This window comes from Rhinopithecus roxellana, chromosome 1 (genome assembly GCF_007565055.1).
Source record: "Rhinopithecus roxellana isolate Shanxi Qingling chromosome 1, ASM756505v1, whole genome shotgun sequence".
NCBI lineage: Eukaryota > Metazoa > Chordata > Mammalia > Primates > Cercopithecidae > Rhinopithecus > Rhinopithecus roxellana.
Window position 1 is genome coordinate 99,266,115 of NC_044549.1, and position 22,744 is coordinate 99,288,858.

The window sequence follows — 22,744 nt, forward strand, 5'->3', positions numbered from 1 at the left end:
GTGCCCACCACCACACCTGGCTAATTTTTGTATTTTCAGTAGAGATGGGGTTTCACCATGTTGGTCAGGCTTGTCTTGAACTCCTGACCTCACGATCCATCCTCCTCGGTCTCTCAAAGTGCTAGGATTATAGGCATAAGCCACTGCGCCTGGTCTATGCTGCCTCTTTAAATGTTTAATATGTGCTTGAAAGGAATGTGTATTGTCTAATTATTGGATATCTTAATATCTATATTATTATATATTAAATATGTTGATTAAAGAACTCTTGTTAATGATATTGTTCAAATTTTGTGTATCCTCAGTAAGTTTGCATTTGTTTGGACTGTCAGTTACTAATAGATATGTTTTACATTTTCCATTATGATTTTGGGTTTGCCAATTTCTCCTTGTAATTTTGTCAAGCTTGCCTTTATTCATGTGGGGGCTTTTTTATTATGATGCAGAGGTTAGAGATTGTTATTTCTTTCTTGGAAAACTTTTCTTTTCATTAGTATATACTGAGCATTTTTATTCCTAATAAGTTTTGCCTGTTTTCTTTGGAGTAGAAGTTATCTATTTTTTCTCTATCTTTTTACCTTTACCTTTCTATGTCATTATAACTTAAATGTAATTTGTAAATGTTATCTAAGTAGATTTTTTCAATAATCCAAATAGAAAATATCTGCCTTTTAATTGGTAAATTTAGTCAACTCAAACTTACTATGATAAGCGATCTATTTGGATGTATTTCATTTTATTTGTGTTATATTTTCTGACTTTACCATGTTTATTTTTATCTTTTTTCTGAAAATTTTTAATTGATTGAGTTTTTATCACTTTATTTTCTGCCATTCTTGGGGCTAGTGGATTGAAGATTATGTATTCTATTTCTATTATTTTAATATAGTTGTCTTTAACATTTTAGCAAATATACTGATGCTATTTCATCAATTCTAAGATAGACATTTTCCCATATTAAAATCTCTGAAATAAATGTGTGTTTTATAATTGATGACAATCTTCCAATTGCTGTTGGCCAGGCAGTAGTCATACATAGTTGTCATGGCCTCCATGTGCAGGAACTTGTCATATTGTTCTTCATATTGTTACCATTCTAACTGAATTGGATACCTTATTGTTCCTACCAATGTTGAGTTAAATATCCGTTTAAAATGTTTTCAAAACTACTAGACTATAATGTGGCACTGAAACAGAAACTTACTGTGTATGCAGAAAGGCATGCAGAGATAGCATCATGGTATATAAGTTTTATATTAGTTAACCAATCATTGGGGGAATGACAGCAATTCCACATTTTCTTGCAAAATTATAACTGGGCACTATATGGAACCTAAAAAAGATTATAGTTTTTGTTACTGAGATATTGGTAAAAGATCACCTATTACACTATAATAAGTAATGCAATTGAGGGCAGGAGAAATGCACAGTTCTCTTAGAATAGATGAAAGAAATTTCAAGGAAATGAGAGTCTAGTATGCTTAATTAATATCCTGTATAGGACTCTCTTGGAGGCATGATGTCCCTCACAATTTAACTGGCAGTCTCTTCTCTTTCTTTATGACACACGAAATAATCATAGATCTTCTCATTGATGCCATCTTACATTTGATTAATTGCAGTAACTATGTCTAAAGTTATTCAGGAACTCTGTTCTCCTCCTATTCCTTGAAGTACCTTGGAATACTTTAATGCCCATCTTACATGTTATTAACCAGCACTTTTATTTACTTGTGTAACACCCTTGAAACTATTCTTTTTAAATGAGAGGCTTTTAAAAAGTATATAGTCAATGCTTGCTTAAAAGGCCTAATATTTCCCTGTTTCTTTTTTCACCTTTATTTTTTTATTGACTTTCTTTTTTGTTTGTTTTCCGGAACCCAAGTTCTTGTTTTCTGAAGTATACACTTTAAAAGTATCTTTAGCAAGTGCAGTGGCATGTCCCTGTAGTCCCAGTTACTCAGCATGCTGAAGTAAGAGGACCATTTGAGACAGGACTTTGAGGCTGCAGCATGCTATAATTGCATCTCTGAGTAGCCACTGTACTTCAGCCTGGGCAACAGAGCAAGACCCCATCTTTGGGGAAAAAAAAGCCCTTCAGTGAAGGTGTGTTAATGATAAACTCTCTAAATATTTGTTTTTCTTAAAAAGTCCTTATTTTTGCCCTTAATTTTGAATAATTACCAGAATGTGCATTTCTGGATTGGCAGCCATTTCATTTCTCAGTAGTTTCTATTATTGCTGTCATGAAATGTGTTGTCAGTTTAATTGCCATTTCTTTATACTCAATCTACTTTTCTCTCTGTTTAATATTTTCCGTGTGCCTTTGGTGTTCTATGGTTTCACTATTACATGTCTAGATGTGGTTTTATTTGTATATTCCTACTCAATCCTTATTGTGTTTTGTGAGTTTGAGGGTTTTATGTCTTTTTTCAATTTTGTAAAGTTCTTAAACTTTTTCTCAAATATTAACTTTTACATCTGATCTTTCCTTTTGTAAATCATATTTATTCACTCAGTTGTGCATCCAACAAATATGTATTGAGTACATACTCTCTTCTAGCAATATTCTAGGCATTGAGAACATAATAGTACAAAAAAAAGACAAAATCATCGCCCTCATATCTGTCGCATTCTATCCTATTTTATCTTCTATATTTCTTGATCTATTATATTTTCCAACTTTATGTGATATATTATTTTCTCAGCTCTGTCTTCCAATCCATTAAGTCTTTTTTTCAGTTCCATCCATCCACTGTTTCATCCATCTACTGAGGTTTTACTTTCTAGAGGGTTCTTTTTAAAAAACAAAATTTCTGGTTTTTAAAAAAGTGACTTGGTCGTTAAAAAGAAAAATAATTATTCTTTATACATTGACTGATTTTGAACATATAATTTAATAATTTGAGGTCAATAATTTCATTACCTGAAATTTTAAAATATCTAATTTGCTCTGTATTTCATCTGCTGACATGTGCTCATATTGGCTTATTTTCTTGGGTGTTTCGTAATATTAAATTTTTAAGTTCAGCATAAATAAGATTTTATTTGTGTAAGTACTGAGTGGTCTGGATTGAGTGTGGTACCTTCAAAGTAGTTTATATTTGCTTCTGCTAGGAATCCCAGCAATATTGTCAGTTCTGAGCTCACTTGTTGTTAGTGGTGGTGACATCTTGCCTTTGGAGATTCTTGAAGTGATAGAATAAATGACATAATATATCATTATATACACATAGTGTGTGTGTGTGTGTGTGTGTGTGTGTGTGTGTGTGTATGCTTTTAAAAGTGGAAAGAGGGATAAAAATATACAGGATTATTAGTATGGATGCCAATGTAGAATATGACTATAAGAGGGTAATAACTATGTGGTCCTTGTGCTGTACATTATTAAGTAGTTGTGGAATAAATGTATAAAAATATCAACCACACAAGAAAATGTTTGTGAAGAAATTCAATTATCTCTCCTCCCTGACATCACAATTTATACCTATAAAACACTGCAGACACCACTAAAAGGGTCCTAGAACTGATAAACGACTTCAGTAAAGTTTTAGGATACAAAGCTCAATGTACAACAAGCATTAGCATTTCTACACACTAGTAACATTCAAGATGAGAGCCAAAACAAGAACACAATCCCATTTACAATAGCTGCAAGAAACTAAAATACCTAGGAATGCATCTAACAAAGGAGCCAAAAGATCTCTGCAGGGACAACTACAAAACTTTACTGAAAGAAATCACAGGTGACACAAACAAATGGAAAAATATTCCACGCTCATGAATTGAAAGAATCGGTATCGGCGGGGCGCGGTGGCTCAAGCCTGTAATCCCAGCACTCTGGGAGGCCGAGACGGGCGGATCACAAGGTCAGGAGATCGAGACCATCCTGGCTAACCCGGTGAAACCCCGTCTCTACTAAAAACATATAAAAAACTAGCCGGGCGAGGTGGGGGGCGCTTGTAGTCCCAGCTACTCGGGAGGCTGAGGCAGGAGAATGGCGTAAACCCGGGAGGCAGAGCTTGCAGTGAGCTGAGATCCGGCCACTGCACTCCAGCCTGGGCGACAGAGCGAGACTCCCTCTCAAAAAAAAAAAAAAAAAAAAAAAAGAATCGGTATCATGAAAATAGCCATACTGCCCAAAGCAATCTATAGATTCAACACAATTCCTATCAAACGATCAACATCAGCTGGGCGCAAGTGACTCACACCTGTAATTCCAGCACTTTGGGGGGCCAAGGCAGGTGGATCACTTGAGGCCAGTTTGAGACCAGCCTGGCCAACATGGTGAAACCCTGTCTCTACTAAAAATACAAAAAATTAACTGGGTGTGGTGGCACACGCCTGTGGTTCCAGCTACTCAGGAGACTGAGGCACAAGAATCACTTGAAACTGGGAGGCAGAGGTTACAGTGAGTTGAGATCACATCACTGCCCTCCAGCCTGGGTGATAGAGCAAGACTCTGTCTTAAAACAAACAAACAAACAAACAAACAAACAACCTACCAACATCATTTTTCACAATATTAGAAAAAACTATTCTAAAATTCATATATAACCAAAAAAGAGTCCAAATACCCAAAGCAATCCTAAGCAAAAAGTACAAAGCTGGAGGCATCACATTACCAGACCTTAAACTATATTATAAGGCTACAGTAACTAAGACAGCATGGTACTGGTATAAAACAGGCACATAGACCAATGGAACAGAATAGAGAACCAAGAAATAAAGCCGCACACCTACAACTATCTGATCTTTGACAGAGTCAACAAAACTGAGCAATAAGGAAAGGACTCCCTATTCAATAAATGACTAGCCATATGCAGAAGAATGAAACTGAATTCCTACCTATCACCATATACAAAGATTAACTCAAGGTGGATTAAAGATTTAAATGTAAGACCTCAAACTATAAGAATCCTCAAAGATAATCTAGGAAACACCATTCTGGACATTGGTCTTGGGAAAGAATTTATGACTAAGTCCTCAACCGCAATTGCAACAAAAACAAAAATTGACAAGTGGGACCTAATTAAGCTAAAGAGCTTCTGTTGCTGTAGCAGTACCATGCTGTTTTAGTTACTATAGCCTTATAACATAGTTTGAAGTCAGGTAATGTGATGCCTCCAACTTTGTTCTTTTTGTTTAGGATTGATTTGGCTATTCGGGCTTTTTTTTTGGTTCCATGTGAATTTTAGAATAGTTTTCTCTAATTCTGTGAAAAATGATGTTGATAATTTGATAGGAATTGTGTTGAATCTATAGACTGCTTTGGGCAGTATGGCCATTTTAACAATTCTGATTTTTCCAATCTATGAGCTTCTTTCTGCACAGAAAAAGAAACTATCAACAAAGTAAACAGATAACCTGGAGAATGGGAGAAAATATTCATGAACTATGCATCTGACAAAGTTCTGATATCCAGAATCAGTAAAGAACTTAAACAATTTGACATGCAAAAAACAATTAGTTCCATTAAAAAGTGGGCAAAGGACATGAACAGACCCTTTTCAAAAGAAGACATACAAGCAGCCAACAGACATGAAAAAGTGCTCAACTTTACCAATTATCAGAGAAATGCAAATCAAAATCACAATGAAATACTATCCCATACTAGCTAGAATGGCTTTTGTTAAAAAGTCAAAAAATAGCAGATGTTGGTGAGGCTGCAGATGCAGAGAAAAGGGAAAGTTTATACCCAGTTGGTGGGAATGTAAATTAGTTCAGCCACTGTGGAAACCAGTGTGAAGATTTCTCAAAGAACTCAGAACTACCATTTGACCCAGCAATTCCATTACTGGGCATATACTCAAAGGAAAATAAATTATTCTACCAAAAAGACATATGCACTTTTATGTTCATTGCAGCACTACTCACAATAGCAAAGACATGAAATCAACCTAGGTGGTCATTAACAGTGGATTGGATAAAGAAAATATGGTACATATGCACCATGGAATACTACACAGCCATAAAAAAGAACAAAGTCATGTCCTTTGCAGCAACATGGATGCAGCTAGAGGCCATTTATCCTAAGTGAACTAAAGCAGAAACAGAAACAAATACCACACTTTTTTTTTTCACTTATAAGTGGGAGCCAAGCATTTGGTACACATAGACATAAAGATGGGAACAATAGACACTGGGGACTTGAAAAAGAAGGAGGGAAGGAGGGAAGGAATGAAAAATTTCCTATTGTATACTATGCTCACTACCTGGGTGATGGGATCATTTATGCCCTCAAACCTCAGTGTCATAAAATATACCCTTGTAACAAACCTGCTCATATACACTCTGAATCTAAAATAAAAGTTGAAATTATAAAAAATGTTTAAAAAGAAAGTGAGAGATAAATACGTTTCCAGACAAATAAAAACAAGGAATTCATTGACAACAGACCTACTCAACAAAAAATGAAAGAAATTCTTCAGAGATAAGGAATATAATATATTCAGACACTTTTATCCATCCAAAAAAAATGAAGAACACTGGAAGTGCAATAAAGATATCTATTAGAAAGAAAGAGAAAAAAAGAAAGAAAGAAGGAAAGAAAGAAAGAAAGAAAGAAAGAAAGAAAGAAAGAAAGAAAGAAAGAAAGAAAGAAAGAAAGAAAGAAAGAAAGAAAAGAAGAAAAAAAAAAAGAAAAGAAAAGAGAATTTGTAACTCACTGTAGGTTATAAACCCAAAGCTGGCTTTTAGGGTTATGGTATCCTTAAGGGAAATAAAAATAATAGCTAACATTTATCTGCACTTACTGTGCACTAGGCACTGTTGTAAATCCTTTCCATGTATTAACTCATTGAATACTTGCAACAATCCTAGGGGCCAGATATTAACAATATTCTAACTTTAAAAATTAGGAAAGAGAGGCACAGAGAGATAAGTGATTGCCTGAGATTGTGGAGCTAGTAAAAGCAGAGTGGAGCCCTTAGCATGGGCATTCTGAGGCAGTCCATGTTCTTAACCACTATGCCATGCTGCCTCTAAAGAAAGGAAGGGAGAAATGATCATATCCTCTGCCTTAGGACATCTCCATTGTTCTCTTTAAAGTTTCTACTCCTATGCCAAATTCATTCTTCCCACCACCAAATGCTTTATTGACTGCTTTTAGCGTAGGTAAGAGTGACTTAAAAGGTTAATGAATGATGAAGTGGAGGTGTAGTGTCTGTGGTTGAGTGAGAGTGAACCATCCTGATAAACAAGGCTGGAGCAGCACAATTTGTAGCTTTTTCATTGTCCTACTTCTCCAATTTGACACCCCACCACTTTAGGATAAATTACTTTAAAATTGACAATGACTAGGTCACTGTAAAAATGACTCTCTAAATCTGGCTTGATGGGTTTGACATTAAGTAGATCTGGCCCTTAGAAGTTGCTCATTTTAATATGCACAGGTACTGACCCAATGTCCAGCCCAAACATAAACACATACACACATATATTTCAAAAGAACAGGGTATTTTCTGGAATGCAAGTCAGAAAAACCCTAATTGCACAGCTGATCCTTTGCCAAAAAGCTTTAAATGACTCGATTATACCACTAAAACAGGTTAAAATTTTTTTTTTGTCTTTTTGAATATTTGTTAAAGGAAGTTGTTAACTGTTTATTCAGGTTTTCCCCTTTTTTGGAGGAAATCTCATTTTGGAGAATTTTTTCTTCATGCCATATACAGAATTTGAATATATAAAATTTTTGAAGTTGAAAAATCTCTTTGTAGTAAAGTGTTGTGTAATAAGAAATTCGTAGCTTTAAGAGGCTCACAGTAATATCAAAGTTCATAACTGATGTATCTATGCCTGATATATTACTATATTTGCTGAAATTATGAGCAATGTGAAGTAATTTATCTTTATGGACAACTGCTTAACTTTTCTAGTTAGAAATTATAGCATATTTGCCTTATGTTCAACAACGTCACTGACACGATCCTATACACAATGGCCTCATTCGAAAGGCCCCTTTCAAAATTCTCTGATAATTCATTACTCTCTTAGCATGGAAACTGAATCTTAGTGTTCATGACCAAGACACAGATGCCTGTCATGTGTTTTTCATTGAGCTGCACCTTCCACTTTTATTGAGGCTTGTTTCATTCAGACAAAAATCTCATTGCCATTTATTAATAAACTATTATTTGGACGTTGTTTGCTATGCTTCTCAGTGTCATCTATATAAACTCTGTTCCCAGGAAAACAGACTCTGAAATGGTGATTACCATGCAGAACATTTATAGGGGAGTGCTCTGAGAAACAATACCTGTTAGGGAGTGGATGAAGCAGGATTGGGCAGAGGAAAACTTTGCACTATAATGCAGCTGTGAATAAATACAACAGCCTCAACTAATCTCACAGGGACCTCTGGAACTAGGATGACCCTTCAGAGTCATCCTACGACAATGGACCAGGCCTTCATATTTCCATAAGGACTAGTCATTGGATGCAGGTTGTCCACTGGGAGGAGCAAAATGTTGAATGAGGCCATTCCCTTTGACCACACAAAATTTCTATAGGCAGGCTCGGCTCCAAACCAACAGCTGAGAGAATGAGTACCTAGGTCCTGGAGGGAGGATTTGGGCAATGTATCATCATTTCCACTATAGTCTACCCCAGCACTGTTCTAAGTGGTATGCTTTGTATAATAAGTTTATCCTATGTGGAAACAGCTTCTCTGATAAGCTGATTGATCTCTTGTTCTGAGGTAATTTATAATAAGAAAGTTAGTAAGAGGATCTAACATGTCTGTGATTAACTGGTTTCCCTGAGGGATGGTGCCATTCTTCGGGCCCAGCATTAGCTTCTCTTGCTATCTTCTAATGATCATGGCAAATTACTCCTGCCAGGTTGGCAACTCCTTTCTTAATCTGCTGGTCCCTTGACACAAAGAACCTGAGGTGACTGGGCTGTTGGGCTCATGCTACCTGCAGGGAATACAGTACCATGCAGTGGTCACTGTTTTAGTATGTGTACTGCCCCTTGGAGGATGGTGTTTCATCCTCAACAGGATATAAGGTTGAGTTGCTTCTTTGCAAGCCTCCTCCATTGATTTATCAGTCTAGCAGTATTGGGGTAGGGGCAGAAGAGGTTATGGTATGTGATAGAAGCAGTGAGTCCCACGATCATGTGCCTACTGCTGTACATCCTTTGCTATAAAATGGTTATTGAGTTTGATGCAGTGTTATATAGAATCCTATGTCAGCAGACCAAATACTCTATGATCTCTCAAATAGTGAATCAGGCTTAAGCCCTGTGGGCAGAAAAAAGCAAACCCAACCTTGGATTACATGCAAATTTCACTCAATATGATTGATGTCCCTTCCATGGTGGAAAAGGTCTAATGTAAATAACTTGCCACCAAGTGATTGATTTGTTTCCTTGAGGGATGGTGCCATTCTGAGGACTCAGCAGGGGCCTCTGTTGCTGGCAGATTTACATCAAGGCAGTGCTGGGTGATGCCTGGCCTCTATCCCTCACCATAGCTACTCCATTTATGTGCTGACTGGATCACACTGGAGTGACTGATGACAGAGGCTTGGTTGGTGTCATTTGGCTGAGTCATTCCCTCTGCTTTGTGTTTTAGTGCCTCTTGTGTAGTGAATATTCCCATGAGCATAAAAGATGTTTATACTTTATGTCCAATCCCATGTGTGGATTCGTGCTCCTTACCTAGAGCTCCTTATTTCCAGTTTCTCAATCTTTCTTTTTTCAGGCCCTTGGCCATTCACCAAGTCATTTCTCTTGCCGCACAAAATTGATGATCAGGTGCATGGCTGAAACTCTGACTGCTGGGAGAATGTTCCCTCACTTTTGTCTTTCAGGGTCACCCCTGAGTAGGTGTATACATAAGAGAAGTCAGATTTTGAATTGCACCCACGTTCCCAGCCAACCCATCAGTAAACCAAGTTGAGACATTTTCCTCCTCTGTCAGCTGGCCATGAAGGAACCCCTCATGTGGCCATAATTGTCACCTGAGTGTAAGATGTTATTTCTACAGTGGTTGATGACACAGGGGTCCGGGTCACCTGCTCACACAGCTTATTTGTGCACTCTGGCCTTGTTCATGTGTGATCCAAAATGTACCACTTCCTAGTAAAATACTTGAACTTCAAAAGTTAAGAAAAAACTCAAGCATGATATGAGCTAATATGACATATTTAAGGCCAAATGTATCCATCATATCACTTTATATAAATGGGTAAAACTCACCTATTTTTTTAAAAGACTTTTAGATTAAATCACCAGGCAAAATCCAGCAAAGAAGAGACATATATTTAATGACTTAGAAAATGATTTAGAAAATGTAAAAATAGGCTGGACATGGTGGCTCACACTTATAATCCTAGCACTTTGGGAAGCCAAGGTGGGGAGGATCACCTGAGCCTAGGAGTTCAAGACTAGCCAGGGAAAAATAACGAGACTCTATTTCTACAAAAAAAAAAAACTTTTTAAAATTAGCTGGGAATGGTGGCATGCACCTGTAATCCCAGCTACTCAGGAGGCTGGGATAGGAGGAACCCTTGAGCCCAGGAAGGTGAGGCTGCAATGAGCCATGGCACCACTGCATTCCAGCCTGGGTGGCAGAGAGAACCTGTCTGAAAAAAAAAAAACAAAAATTAAAAATTAGAAAATCTAAAATAAAAAGGTGCAAAATTAAACAATGATTTACTTGACTATAAAACACATGTGAATAATTCAAATTAAAGCAAATCATTTTGATGTTTACCACAAAACCATATCACATATTCAAACCTAATATATAGGCTATTTCTTTTTTTTTTTTTAACATACCATGCCAAATTCACAGATAAAGCACAGGAAATGATCCTTTGACATAGAAAATCAATGCTCAGTCAAAACTAATCCTCTTTGCTTAAAATTGTGAGAAACAGTTTGCCCACTCATTTGCTAAGGCAGGGCCCTCTGTTCTCAAGTGAAGACCTATGAGGTTTACATGTAGCTCCACTATGCCTAAATTGTTGAGTATGATAGAATCGTTTGGACCCAGACGATGATCAAGGACTTCTGTATACCCTATATACTAGGCATATTTTTTACTATTAAGAATCATTGAATAATGCTACGAAATTGTTTCCTAGAAAGTTATATAAAGAGAGTTAACGACTCATTTGATACAATATAGGCTGTAAAAGAAATTTTAAAAATAAGAATAAAATAGGCAACTGATATGAGGAAAATGTAAACCAAAAGGAACAGGGATCATGTTCTTTAGTCAGATAAGAAAAAAATTCATGCCAGAAGCATTCCGTAAAATAAAGGCACTTTTTTTTTTAATGGATTCAGTTCACAAGAGTTATAAAGATTAAGAATATCTTTATGTTAAATTACATAGCAATAACATTCACAAAAGAAAAACTCCAGGAGATACCAGTAAAAACAGATAGACATGTTAGTTGCAGGAAATGTTAATTCACTTCTGTTGGGCCACTGTAAGGTCAAATAATAAGTAAGATTATAGAGAGCTTAAATCTTCCAAAATCCTTTTATGGAATTAGCATAAAATTAATATGAAACCTGACCAAATATTGATGTGAAAAATTTTTAAATGAAATATTAAAAACAGAATTTAGCAGTACATTAAAAAATTATTTCCCAAGATCCAGTACAACACGTTCCAGGAATGCAAAGTTAACTAATATTGAGAAATTTGTTTCTGTAATTTATCATATTGATAGATCTAAGGACAAAAATATTTGATATATCTATAGATGCTAAAAAGGCATTTAATGAAATTCACAATTTATTCTTTACTTAAAAATAAACTCAATAAAATAGCAATAGATTGATACCTCTTTAATATTGTAAATTATAATGTTATAAAATCTTTCACCCAAAAAGCCAGCATAATGCTTACTAGGGAAATTAAATCAAATATATAAACTTTGAAAATAGAAAGTGATGCATTCTATATCATTTAAAACATTTACTGTTTTTTTTTTGTTTTGACTATAAAATTTTATGCCAAAAATCAAGAACCAAAACTAGGAACTAAGCTAGCATTCTTGTTCTAATTACTTTTATGTGAACTAGCATAGAAGATTCTAGCCAACATAATAAGCCGTGGGATATATAAAATATATAGATCTCAGAAAGGCTGCATAAAACACAAAAATCTTTTTAGAAAACCCAAGATGATGAATTGAAAATTTATCATAATTAAGTATAGTTAAGCTAAACAGCAAGTTACAAAATAAATACAAAAAGCAGGACATGGTGGCTCATGCCTGTAATCCCAGCACTTTGGGAGGCTGAGGTGGGCAGATCACGAGGTCACGGGATCGAGACCATCCTGACTAATGTGGTGAAACCTCGTCTCTACTGAAAATACAAAAAATTAGCCGGGCGCGGTGGCACGCTCCTGTAGTCCCAGCTACTTGGTAGGCTGAGGCAGGAGAATTGCTTGAATCCCAGAGGCGAAGGTTGCAGTGAGCCGAGATTGCACCACTGCACTCCTGCCTGGGTGACAGAGTGAGACTCCATCTAAAAAACAAAACAAAACCAAAAAACCCAATAGGTTCATTTAATCAGCAAAAACTAATTAAAAGTTCTAATGAGAAAAAAATATTTTGTTAACAACAACAACAAAAAGACAAAATACACTAGGAAACAGTTAAAAATTTGTGAAGCTCAATAGCAAAGACATGGAGTCAACCTAAATGCCCATCAATGGTACACTGGATAAAGAAAATGTGGTATATATATAGCATGGAATATTACACAACCATAAAAAAGAACAAGATCATGTTCTTTGTAGGAACATGGAGTCGGAGGCTATTATCCTCAGCAAATTAATGCAGGAACAGAAAAACAAATACTGCGTGTTGTCACTTTAAGTGGGAGCTAAATGATAAGAACACATGGACCCACAGAGGGGAGCAACACACACTGGGCCCTATCAGAGGATAGATGGTGGGAGGAAGGAGAGAATCAGAAAAAATAACTAATGGGTACTAGGCATAATACTTGGGTGACAAAATAACTTGTAAAACAAACTCCCATGACGTGAGTTTACTGAAATAACAAACTTGCACATGTACCCTTGAACTTAAAATAAAAGTTTAAAAAAATTTCTGAAGCTTACATAGGGAAAGTTGCAAAATTAGTATTGTAAAATAATTGAGAAATGACAGACAGAAAAGACAGCCCTGAAATAGAATCTAATATATTTAAAACAATTACTAGGAAATGAATTATTAATTAAATGGTAGCAGGAAGATTAAGTTAGCTATTTAGGAGAAAATGTACATTTCTACTTATTTCCATAAATACCAGATAGATTTAAGAGCTAAGAAATGGTTAAAAGATAAATTTCTAGAGTAATAAATGTTGAGTGTTTTGTGAAGTTCTTTTTAATCTGGAAAAAAGTAGAGATGATTTTTATTCAACTTTTGAATAAGGAAAACTTGAAGTTAAACAAAAATCTGTTACAGGAATCACACAGAAAGAAAGGAGAATGTGTGGATGATATCTGAATGTGCTTAGAATGCCTCTGTGTAAACATAAGGATTTGCTGAGCCTGGCTGCCACTGAGGAAGGGGACTGGGATGGATGAGGAACAGGACTGACAGGGAGATTAACTTTTCACTTTAAACCCTTTCTTTGCATCTTTTGAATTTTTGTACTATGTTTATGTATTACCTTTCAAAAAAAATGTAAACAACTTAAGTTTCCGATTTAGAAAAGGAAAAACAATGAGGCCCCCAAATTGACAAATTTAATTACCTAAAATCTTAGGATGTCGTTGAATAGCAGCAAAAAAAAAAACAAAAAATAATGAAACATGGAGATATATTTGCAGCCAAATGTCAAGTTTCACTTATTATCCTTAATGGAAAAATATATTGTACCAAAGAAGGTTAAAAAAAAAAAAAAAGATGAGGTCACCTAAAGAAAAATGTACATAAGATACAGTGGGTAGTTCCCAAAGGAGAAAATACAAACAGCCCATAAACACAGAACCATTCAACCTCACTTTTGGGCAAAGAAATTCCTAAGCAAAACAGCAATAAGATACTGTTTCTCACTAACAAATTAGAAATATTATAAATACTCTGTTCTTGTAAATGTACAATAAGATCATGCTATTACCCAGCTAGAGGGAGTTCGAATTTGTAAAACCTTTCTGGAACATAGTTCAGCATACCTCATTTGAGCCTTAAAAATGTTCCTGTCCTTTGTCTCAGAAATTTTCACTTCTGGAGGCTCTAGTATATAAATAATCTGCAATGTAGACAGAGCTTCATGCACAAGATGTTTACTGCCCTATTGGTTATGGCAACAGCAACAGAAAATTGTTAAAACTGGAGTTTGGTGTAGTGCCCAAAAACCCCGTCATTTCCCATCTCTGATCTCACATGATGTTGTCAGGCTCTAAATACTTTCCTGCTCTATTATGTTTTCAGTTTTGTGAGTCCACCATGTGAAGTTCACAGTCAGACCAATTTTCCAAATTAATGCAATGGGCCTGTTTTAACATTTAGAGGTTTTGGAGGTCCCATTATTTCTCAGTAAAGATGATCAGGTATTTGAGGGAGAATTAAAACAGGGGAATGGAGGAAAACCTGGTTGGGGAAAGCTAAAATGGGTTTTGTAGTTATCTGAGTTGAAAAGGGAGAGATGAAATGATGTGTTCCATTATGTCCAGAAAGAGGGAGAAAACTAATGAGGGGAAATTGAAGGGTAATTTGAAACATTTCACAAAAGTTGCTGAAATGTCAGAGTAAAAAGTAACCCCTGCCCTGTAATGGACTTAGAAACCGAAACAGTCTAAAGATTAAACCCACTTGCAAATGAATAGTTAAGCGCCTGTGGATTCTCAGGGATCCCTGTCTAAGGGTGATAGTAGAACCTACTCCATTTTAGCATGTTTGACTATCTGCCTCTTCCACAAGATTAGGATCTCCAAGGAAGAAAGCCTTTACTGTATTAGGCTCTACACCCTCACCCCTTGGCACACAACATGGTGCACCCATTTTCTAAATGACTGAGTTAGTATTTTGTCCTTTGAAGGATAACTTTCTAGAGTATTATTTAATATGAAGATTTTCTTTCCAAACAGGATTACCAAACCAATAACAATGACCAGGCAGTAGTTGAAATCTGTATCACAAGAATCACAACAGCCATCAGAGAGACTGAATCCATTGAAAAGCATGCAAAGGCCCTTGTGGGGCTCTGGGACTCCTGCTTGGAACATAACCTGAGACCCTTCGGGAAAGATGAAGACACTCCTCATGCAAAAATTGCATCTGATATCATGAGTTGCATTTTACAGGTATGTCAGTGTTCAACATCAGGCTATTTGATACTGAGTTGGCAGCCTAGGTGAACCCATGATATCTCTGAACCAAGAGCCAATGTTTCTGTAGCATTTAGATACTGTAAAAAGACACCACAAGCCATCAATAGCTCAGCTGGGAGGGCTGGTAATTAATAAACTGAGAAAGTTCTATAGAGCTCCTGCTACATGCAAGACACATTATAGGGAATTCAAGTGATACCACTGCAAGCCTCTAATCTGTTTGGAGAGTATACATATAAAAAATTAAGAATAAAGTAATATGTGCCAAGACCCACAGGAGTAGTACTAAAAAATTCAGAAGAGGAGATCTCTTTCATCCAGGGAGAACACAGTAGAAGCAGAAAATGAACTGAAGGGCAGTGAGCTCGGGATGTAGCAGGGAAAGTGACTAAGTCATTTCAGACATATTTCTATGTGTATTGAGAATTTTTCTTGTTGGTATTTGCCTGTTCTGACCACAGTTAATTCTTTCCTATGGTGTAAATGTGAATTTGGAGTTTTGGCTCAGCCACTAATGAGTTGTATAACACTGCAATGTTGGGCAAGTCACTTAAATTCTTAAGCCACAGGGTCCTCCATGTGAAGTGCACGTTAAATGACATTGTCTATGACAAATTTACCAACCAGACATGATGATAGGTGTTTCTCAAGAAAGAATTTTATGATCAAATAAGCTGGGAAACAATTCGTTTTTTCCCTTTTGAGCGATCACAATGTTTCATGGCACATTAAAGTTTCTGTAAAGTACTGCAATAAAGAAGGCTGGTTAACCTTGTTTAGGCCAGCATTTTCCAGTCTGATTTCACCATGGAATCTCCTTTCTCCTCCCCACTCCCAACACAACACTATGAAAATCCCTCAGAACCTGTGTTCCACTGAGCACAGGTCAGGAAATTCTGGTTATGTTAAAACGCTTAGCAGTGCATGTGGCAGCTGATATGAGCGTCCTTTATTCTTCTTCCTTTTTTTCCCACAGTTGTTAATGATTAACTGGATCATATTATACCTCATCTGCTCAGTCTAGGAATTGATCAACTGAACGAAAGACCCATACTGTGTCTCCTTCATCCCCAGGGTTAAGGGTAGGTGGGGAGAAAATGAGGATTGCAGCAAGATTAACAAAAGATGGATAGTCCTTGCTAGAACACCAAAGACCCAAATGCGTTTGCTCTTCATTGATTATCTCGGTATATTATTGATATATATCAGAAACATAGTTTATTTCACTCCAGTATGCACCTTAACAGACATCCAGACAATTTAACCATCCTATCCCTCTCCCCCTGCAGGTTCAAAACCATTGGTCTTTAGGGCAGCACTATCCAATAGAAATCTAATACAAGCCAAATAGAAGCTAAGGATGTAATTTTAAATGTTTTTGTCCCAGGGTAAGTGGGGGAACAGTGGTGAAGAGGGAGAAAAAGAATGCAAATATATTTATTACCACTGAACTGTACACGTAAAAATTTTAAAGATGGTAAATTATATATGTATATTTTGTCTCAATTAAAAAATTAAAAAGAAAAAAATTATAGTAGCCACTTAAGTAAAAATAAAGATGAAATTGATTTTGATAATATATTTCCTCAATCCATTGTATCCAAAATAGTGTCATTTCAACATGCGATCAATATAACAATTTTTAAAATTTATTTATTTATTTATTTTATTATTATTATTATTATTTTGAGATGGAGTCTCACTGTGTCACCCAGGCTGGAGTGCAGTGGCGTGATGATCTCAGCTCACTGCAACCTCCGCCTCCCGGGTTCAAGTGATTCTCCTGCCTCAGCCTCCCCAGTAGCTGGGACTACAGGTGCCTGCTACCATGCCTGGCTAATTTTTGTATATTTTTAGTAGAGAAGGGGTTTCACCATATTGGCCAGGCTGGCCTTGAACTCCTGACCTTGTGATTCATCATTTTTTTACACAATTCTTACATATCTGATGTGCATTTTAGTGCCTCACTAAATGGACTAGTCACACTTCAGATGCTCAAGAGCATCCCATGGTGAGTGGCTCCTGTGTTAACGCAGTTTTAGAATAATCAGAGAAAGTTTTCTGGGTGGAGATCGTGTTAGGAAGGCTTATGAGCAGTTAGCAGGAATTTCATTAAATGGGCTAATTAGAGTGAGAAGACAGTCTACATAGGAAAACAGCTTGTGCAAAAGTACAGATTTGTGAAATAAGACCAAGATCAGAGAATTGTAAGCATGCTACCTTTCCAAAATGCCCATAATTCTAACATTTATGTTAGATGGGATGTTTTATTCTGCGTAAAGCGTTATGTCTCCTACTTAAAGGGGATGGGATATGTTGTAGGGAATTAAAAGCTTTTGAGAAATTGAAATGCTCAACTCACTGATGAACAAGACTTAGTATAAATGAGTTTGTAAGATTGTTGAGAGCAGGGTTCTGAGGTCAAGAGCTGATATTTTGGGAAGCGAAAGAGAAAAGGACTGAAGACTAGTAGGCTCCTTGGTTAAGAGGGACAAGTCAGGCAGAGAAGTGGGTAAGTCTGGTATGTAGGGCCAGTGTAGGGGTGGGGTGTTCATGGTAGGCCCTCAGAAGGAGGCAGAAGCCACTAAAATGGAAAGCATGAAGGCCTAAAGGTAAACTTGCTTTCAGCAAAGTTCAGCATCTTGTCCTGCCCACCCCTAGGGGTCCCAGAAAGGCAGCCCCAGGAACCAAAGTCAAAGCTGTGGTCATAGCATTTATGTTTAGCTCTCATCAGATTTTAAAGGGAAGTTTTTGGCTTGCAGTAAACATTGAAAGGATGATTTTGGTATTACTTGTAATTTAGGTTCCTGTGGGGAATGTGTAGAAATCCAAATGACTCATTTTCTTCTATTTTTTTTTCAGTAAAATGAAACAATAGACCAACTTTCAAAAGTTAGACACTCAGCATTTTTAGCTTTACACAAAATGGAAGGAAAACAAACAACAAAAATGAGTGATTCCCTCTTCATCCATCCCATCTCCCCAGATAAGCAACCCAGGGTCTTGGTCTTACTATCTGATCAGGCAGAGGCCCAGTCATTTCTTCTTACCGAACCCTTGGCCATTTCATTTGATTGCTTTTTTCTGGCCACTTCACTGTCATTTTAAGCTAAATGTGTACACACACACACACACACACACACACACACACACACACACACTTGTCTTTTTGTCCCCCAGATTTCCTCTTGTCGGTCTACCCTCAAACCTACTTCAGGTGACCATTCTTTTTTCTCTTTTAGTTGGTAATTATACTTCTTTTCTTGGTCCCCAAATTTGTGAACTTGCCACATTTACCTTAAAATAACTTTTAAAATTTCCAGAACTCACCTTCTACTCTTTCCTCAATACAAAATCACTACATATATGGGGTGTACACTTGTGAATTTGTTTTTTGGCTTTGGGCCATATGTTTCTACACATCTGTGTCCTTAGACAAGTCTCTCAACATATGTATAAAATAGAGAATTGAATCAGATCACCTTCCATGTCATCTCCCAGTCAGAAATTCTGACTCTCTCAGGAGACTCTAAGAATAGAATAGCAAAGAGCTTTAGAGCTTGAGGCTTCCATGTCATTTGGATCTTGGTCTTATTAAGAGGAGAGATCAGCAAGGTATTTTCTCTCTCTCAATTTCTGTTCTGCCATCTCTAAAGTTGGGATAACAATACCTCCTGCTCCGGACGGTTATGAAGGTTAAAAATGATACTGCATATACAGTGTTTACATAGTACAATTGCTACATAGTAAGTACTCAATAGAAATAGTGGTTTGTAGCTAGCAAATTAATCCAGGCTTGCACGGCAATGAAAATGAGCATCCAGCTGGTTCCATTCAAGACATCAAACTATTGGAGTTTAGTACTTCTCATTGGTGGTGGTAGGTACATGTGAAGAGGATCTTTTATTACAAAAGCAATCTCTATCTGTGCTCTAGCCACTATATGGAAGTACCTAATTCAAAGCACAGCTTATCTAGAGTTAACAGTTTCCTGTAACCCTCTGACCAGATATCTACATGGAATTGGCCATCCCCACCCCCACTTTTTTTTGCTCCTAGAAAAATCCTGAAAAACAATATACCCATACAATGTGTATTACCTTCTAGGATAAAAACAAACTTGACAAACTTGATTAAAATTAAAATGTACCTCAAGGACATTATAATGATTGACACAGCTGCTGTTCTAGAATGAAATTCTAGAGAATTGACAGGTCAACCATCATGAAGCCTGGCAGCCAATGCCTAGCTTTATCCTCACTCTGCTGCAGTCACAGCCTCTTCCCCAGCCAAATCACTTAGCAGAGCCATTGCCATGTATTTAATCAGCTCCACATTTCATCTTCCCTGAATCTCTGCTACCACTGTTGATGACTACATGAAGAGGGAAATAACCAAAGCAGGGTAAGAGGGGTAATAGAAATAATCTCCAGATCTGCTGCTGGAAAATCAGAAAGTGTCTACTTTTCCCTCTTTATAGAAGGACCTGCTGTTCCTTCTCCTTGATGCCGCACAGTCTTCTCAGTTCTTCTTCCCCAGTCAATGCAATATGAAGGTTTAAACTCTGCCCTTGCTGGTGTCACATGTGAAGTGCCTCAGACAGTGGAGAGCATTTCCTTCACAACTCTTACAGATGGGACTGGTTATGCCAATCTAGCAGTTTATTCAGGAGGCAATCCCAGCTCCGCTCTGTACCTATAGTGTGGTCTTGGGAAAATTAATCTTTCTGGGCCTTAATTGCCTCATATGTAAAATGCAGATATTAAGAGAAGCTGCCTCATGAGTTTGCTGTGAAAAGTAAATTAATAGACTTTAAATAATAGACAAAATATTTAGAATATAGGGAGTTGGTATCATCATCATTATCACTATCTAGGAGACTAACACTATCATTATTTGGGTGACTAAAATAACACTCAATGCTTTCTAACAAGCTATTGATTTAATTATGTGTTATAGCCACTTTTAAAATATCCTGTCTCTCCTTTCCCCAAATTATGAGCTCTATTATTCACTAAAGTAATCCCAGCACATAGAATAGTGCCTGGCATATAGTAGGTGCTCAAATAATATTTGCTGAATGGTTGAGTGAAGGAGCTCAGGAGACATGGCTACCCTCTGGCTTTCATATCAGCTACATTTCTCTCCAGAGTAGGCTTCAGTACCTAATGCCCAGATAGTGGCATGAAATGGGAGGAGACTGGGATGTACACTCCCAGGTTCCTGAGACCTGCTTCCTGTTACCTGCCAGAAAATATGCTGGGAAAACTTAGGCTTGTGTGCCAATTAGATTTTACATATAGCTATGCTGGGAAGAAAGAACCATTTTATATGTAAATCCAAAATTGGTTTAGCTTTGATTGATAATGCTTGATGAATAATCAAGGAACCCTATTTTAATAAATGAGGTTTAATATTTCTTGAGCTTAATCGATTGTTATGGTTCTTACTTGAATTCAAGGCTTAAGAGCCAAAGAGCTTTTTAGTTGCTATTGCCTCAGATAGATATCTTTCCTACTTAGCTTTATTCTTCTCAATTTTAAAACACGGGGAAACATTCCCAAAGTGCATTTTCAAAGGGACAATTTCCACCAAAGTTCAAATTGGTGCTAATCTAGTTTAGAAATATAATTCTTGGCATCCATAGAACAAAGCTCTCTTGTTTAACCTCTACAGCTAGATATAATTGTCTCCACAAGAAAGTCTATTTCTATGCTGTACTTCACTGAATTTGTTCCCTCAGCACCAAACTGTAAGATGATATTCATCCAACATGCTCACATCTGCACTGAGAAGCAAGGTCTGTCATAGGCTCTGGCATTATCAGCTGCTGTTAAAGTCATTTGTTTGTAAAACTGTAATCATAGGGCTTTCTCTGCATGCATGCCATTAGCATTTCTGTGACCCAAATAATTCTAGAGATGAAATAATTTCATGGGCTTGCGATCTCCTGCATTACCAACTCCTTTTGCTGCCCTTGAAAGTGAAGCTCAGCCACCGGATCTTGTTTGGTACCTGTTAGGTCCATGGGACCCTTGTTTGTCCAGGCTCATCTTGGCCCCCCAGCCTTTTGCCCAGGGCTTTTTGATATACCAGAAACTGTCTAGACACTGTCTAGTGATTCAGAGCCTTTTGTAGCAGTTTCTTGGTGTTTGTATGAACTATTTGCTCTTTGCTTGTTTCACTTTTTTGTCATATGAAAGATTTCCAGAAGCCGTGCTATGAAAAAAAATTGAGTGTGTTAATTAAAAAAAATAAAGACATATTTTGGGGGGGATTTTATATACTTTACTTAGAACCACTTCAGAGACTTGAATGGCTGGCCACTAATTTTCTCTAGAACATCTAGAATTGTAAAAAAGAATATGATCAAATTGATTGAGATCGCCTGTTTTTCATTATTACTGGTGAGTGCTAATTCATCCCAAGGTTTATATAACATCAGTTACTGGGAATACTGATATCCATTGATCTTTCACTGTTTCTGTCTGTGTTCATAGAAAGTAAGGAACACTTCCCAGTTAATGCACTCAAAAAAAAAAAAATTGACAATTTTGGTGTCTCAGCAAGTTACAAGTACACGTGCTTGAAGACGCATTCCTCTGATGGAAGATGTGTGTCTCTCTATCTACAAGTTGTTCTTGGTGAAAGACCCAGAGTAGATAAAATAAACTTAGGCGTGGAGTTCTTGGTTGGAAAGTTTTGAGAATAATTGTGTCATTGTGTTCAACCCTCAAAGCTGGGACAAGGATGATAGGGACAAGGATGTGTCATCTAAAAGTTGAACTAGCAAAAACCTACATGCAAGGAAGAGATTGGCTGCCTATAGGAGCAACCCAAGAAATTGCATAGGTGAGACTGAGATGTTTGAGGAATACCCAATGCTCTAATAAGTAACTTTTTTGGATGTAAGTCAAGGGAGCAGGGACAGAATATAATTGAGAAAAAATGACCAAATCAATTAGCTTTTCTAAACACCAGATGTTTGATCAGTATGTTAACAAAAAGAGGATGCTCAATGTTGTGTCATTATTTTGGCATGTTTGTCCAGCACCACTAGGAAAAATACTGAATCTGATGAAAGGAAACTTCCAATGACCAGAGAAAGAGATTCAGTTATGGGGCAGGAGTCTTCTTTTAATCAGGTTTCACCATGGTCTACATGAAATATCTCTCAGGATCTCTCTCTGCTCTGATCTCATTTTGTGCCCATGAGTGAACATTCTAGTTTCTAATCCGTCTCCTAGGAATCCTGCAAATGTGAAAGGGATACCCTAGGTCTGACCTATGAAAGCCTCTCACTGGGGTTGAGTACACTGGCATGCCTGGTTATGTACCAGCCTTTTGGAAATCCTTTGGCGTGAGTTAGCCTTAGTGGATCCAAACAATTTTTTGTGTTCCAACCAAGCACATGCCCTGACTTCTAAA

General features: G+C 36.9%; 1 protein-coding gene across 2 annotated transcripts in view; it reads left to right on the plus strand.

Annotated features, from left to right (window-relative positions):
- VEPH1 (ventricular zone expressed PH domain containing 1) overlaps positions 1-22,744 on the plus strand; it is a 263,608-nt gene that overhangs the window by 17,090 nt on the left and 223,774 nt on the right. For both annotated transcript variants that reach the window (XM_010365911.2, XM_010365910.2), the window contains one exon: positions 15,074-15,289. In XM_010365911.2, the coding sequence (XP_010364213.1) occupies positions 15,074-15,289 (216 nt within the window). The remainder of the gene's footprint in view (positions 1-15,073; positions 15,290-22,744) is intronic.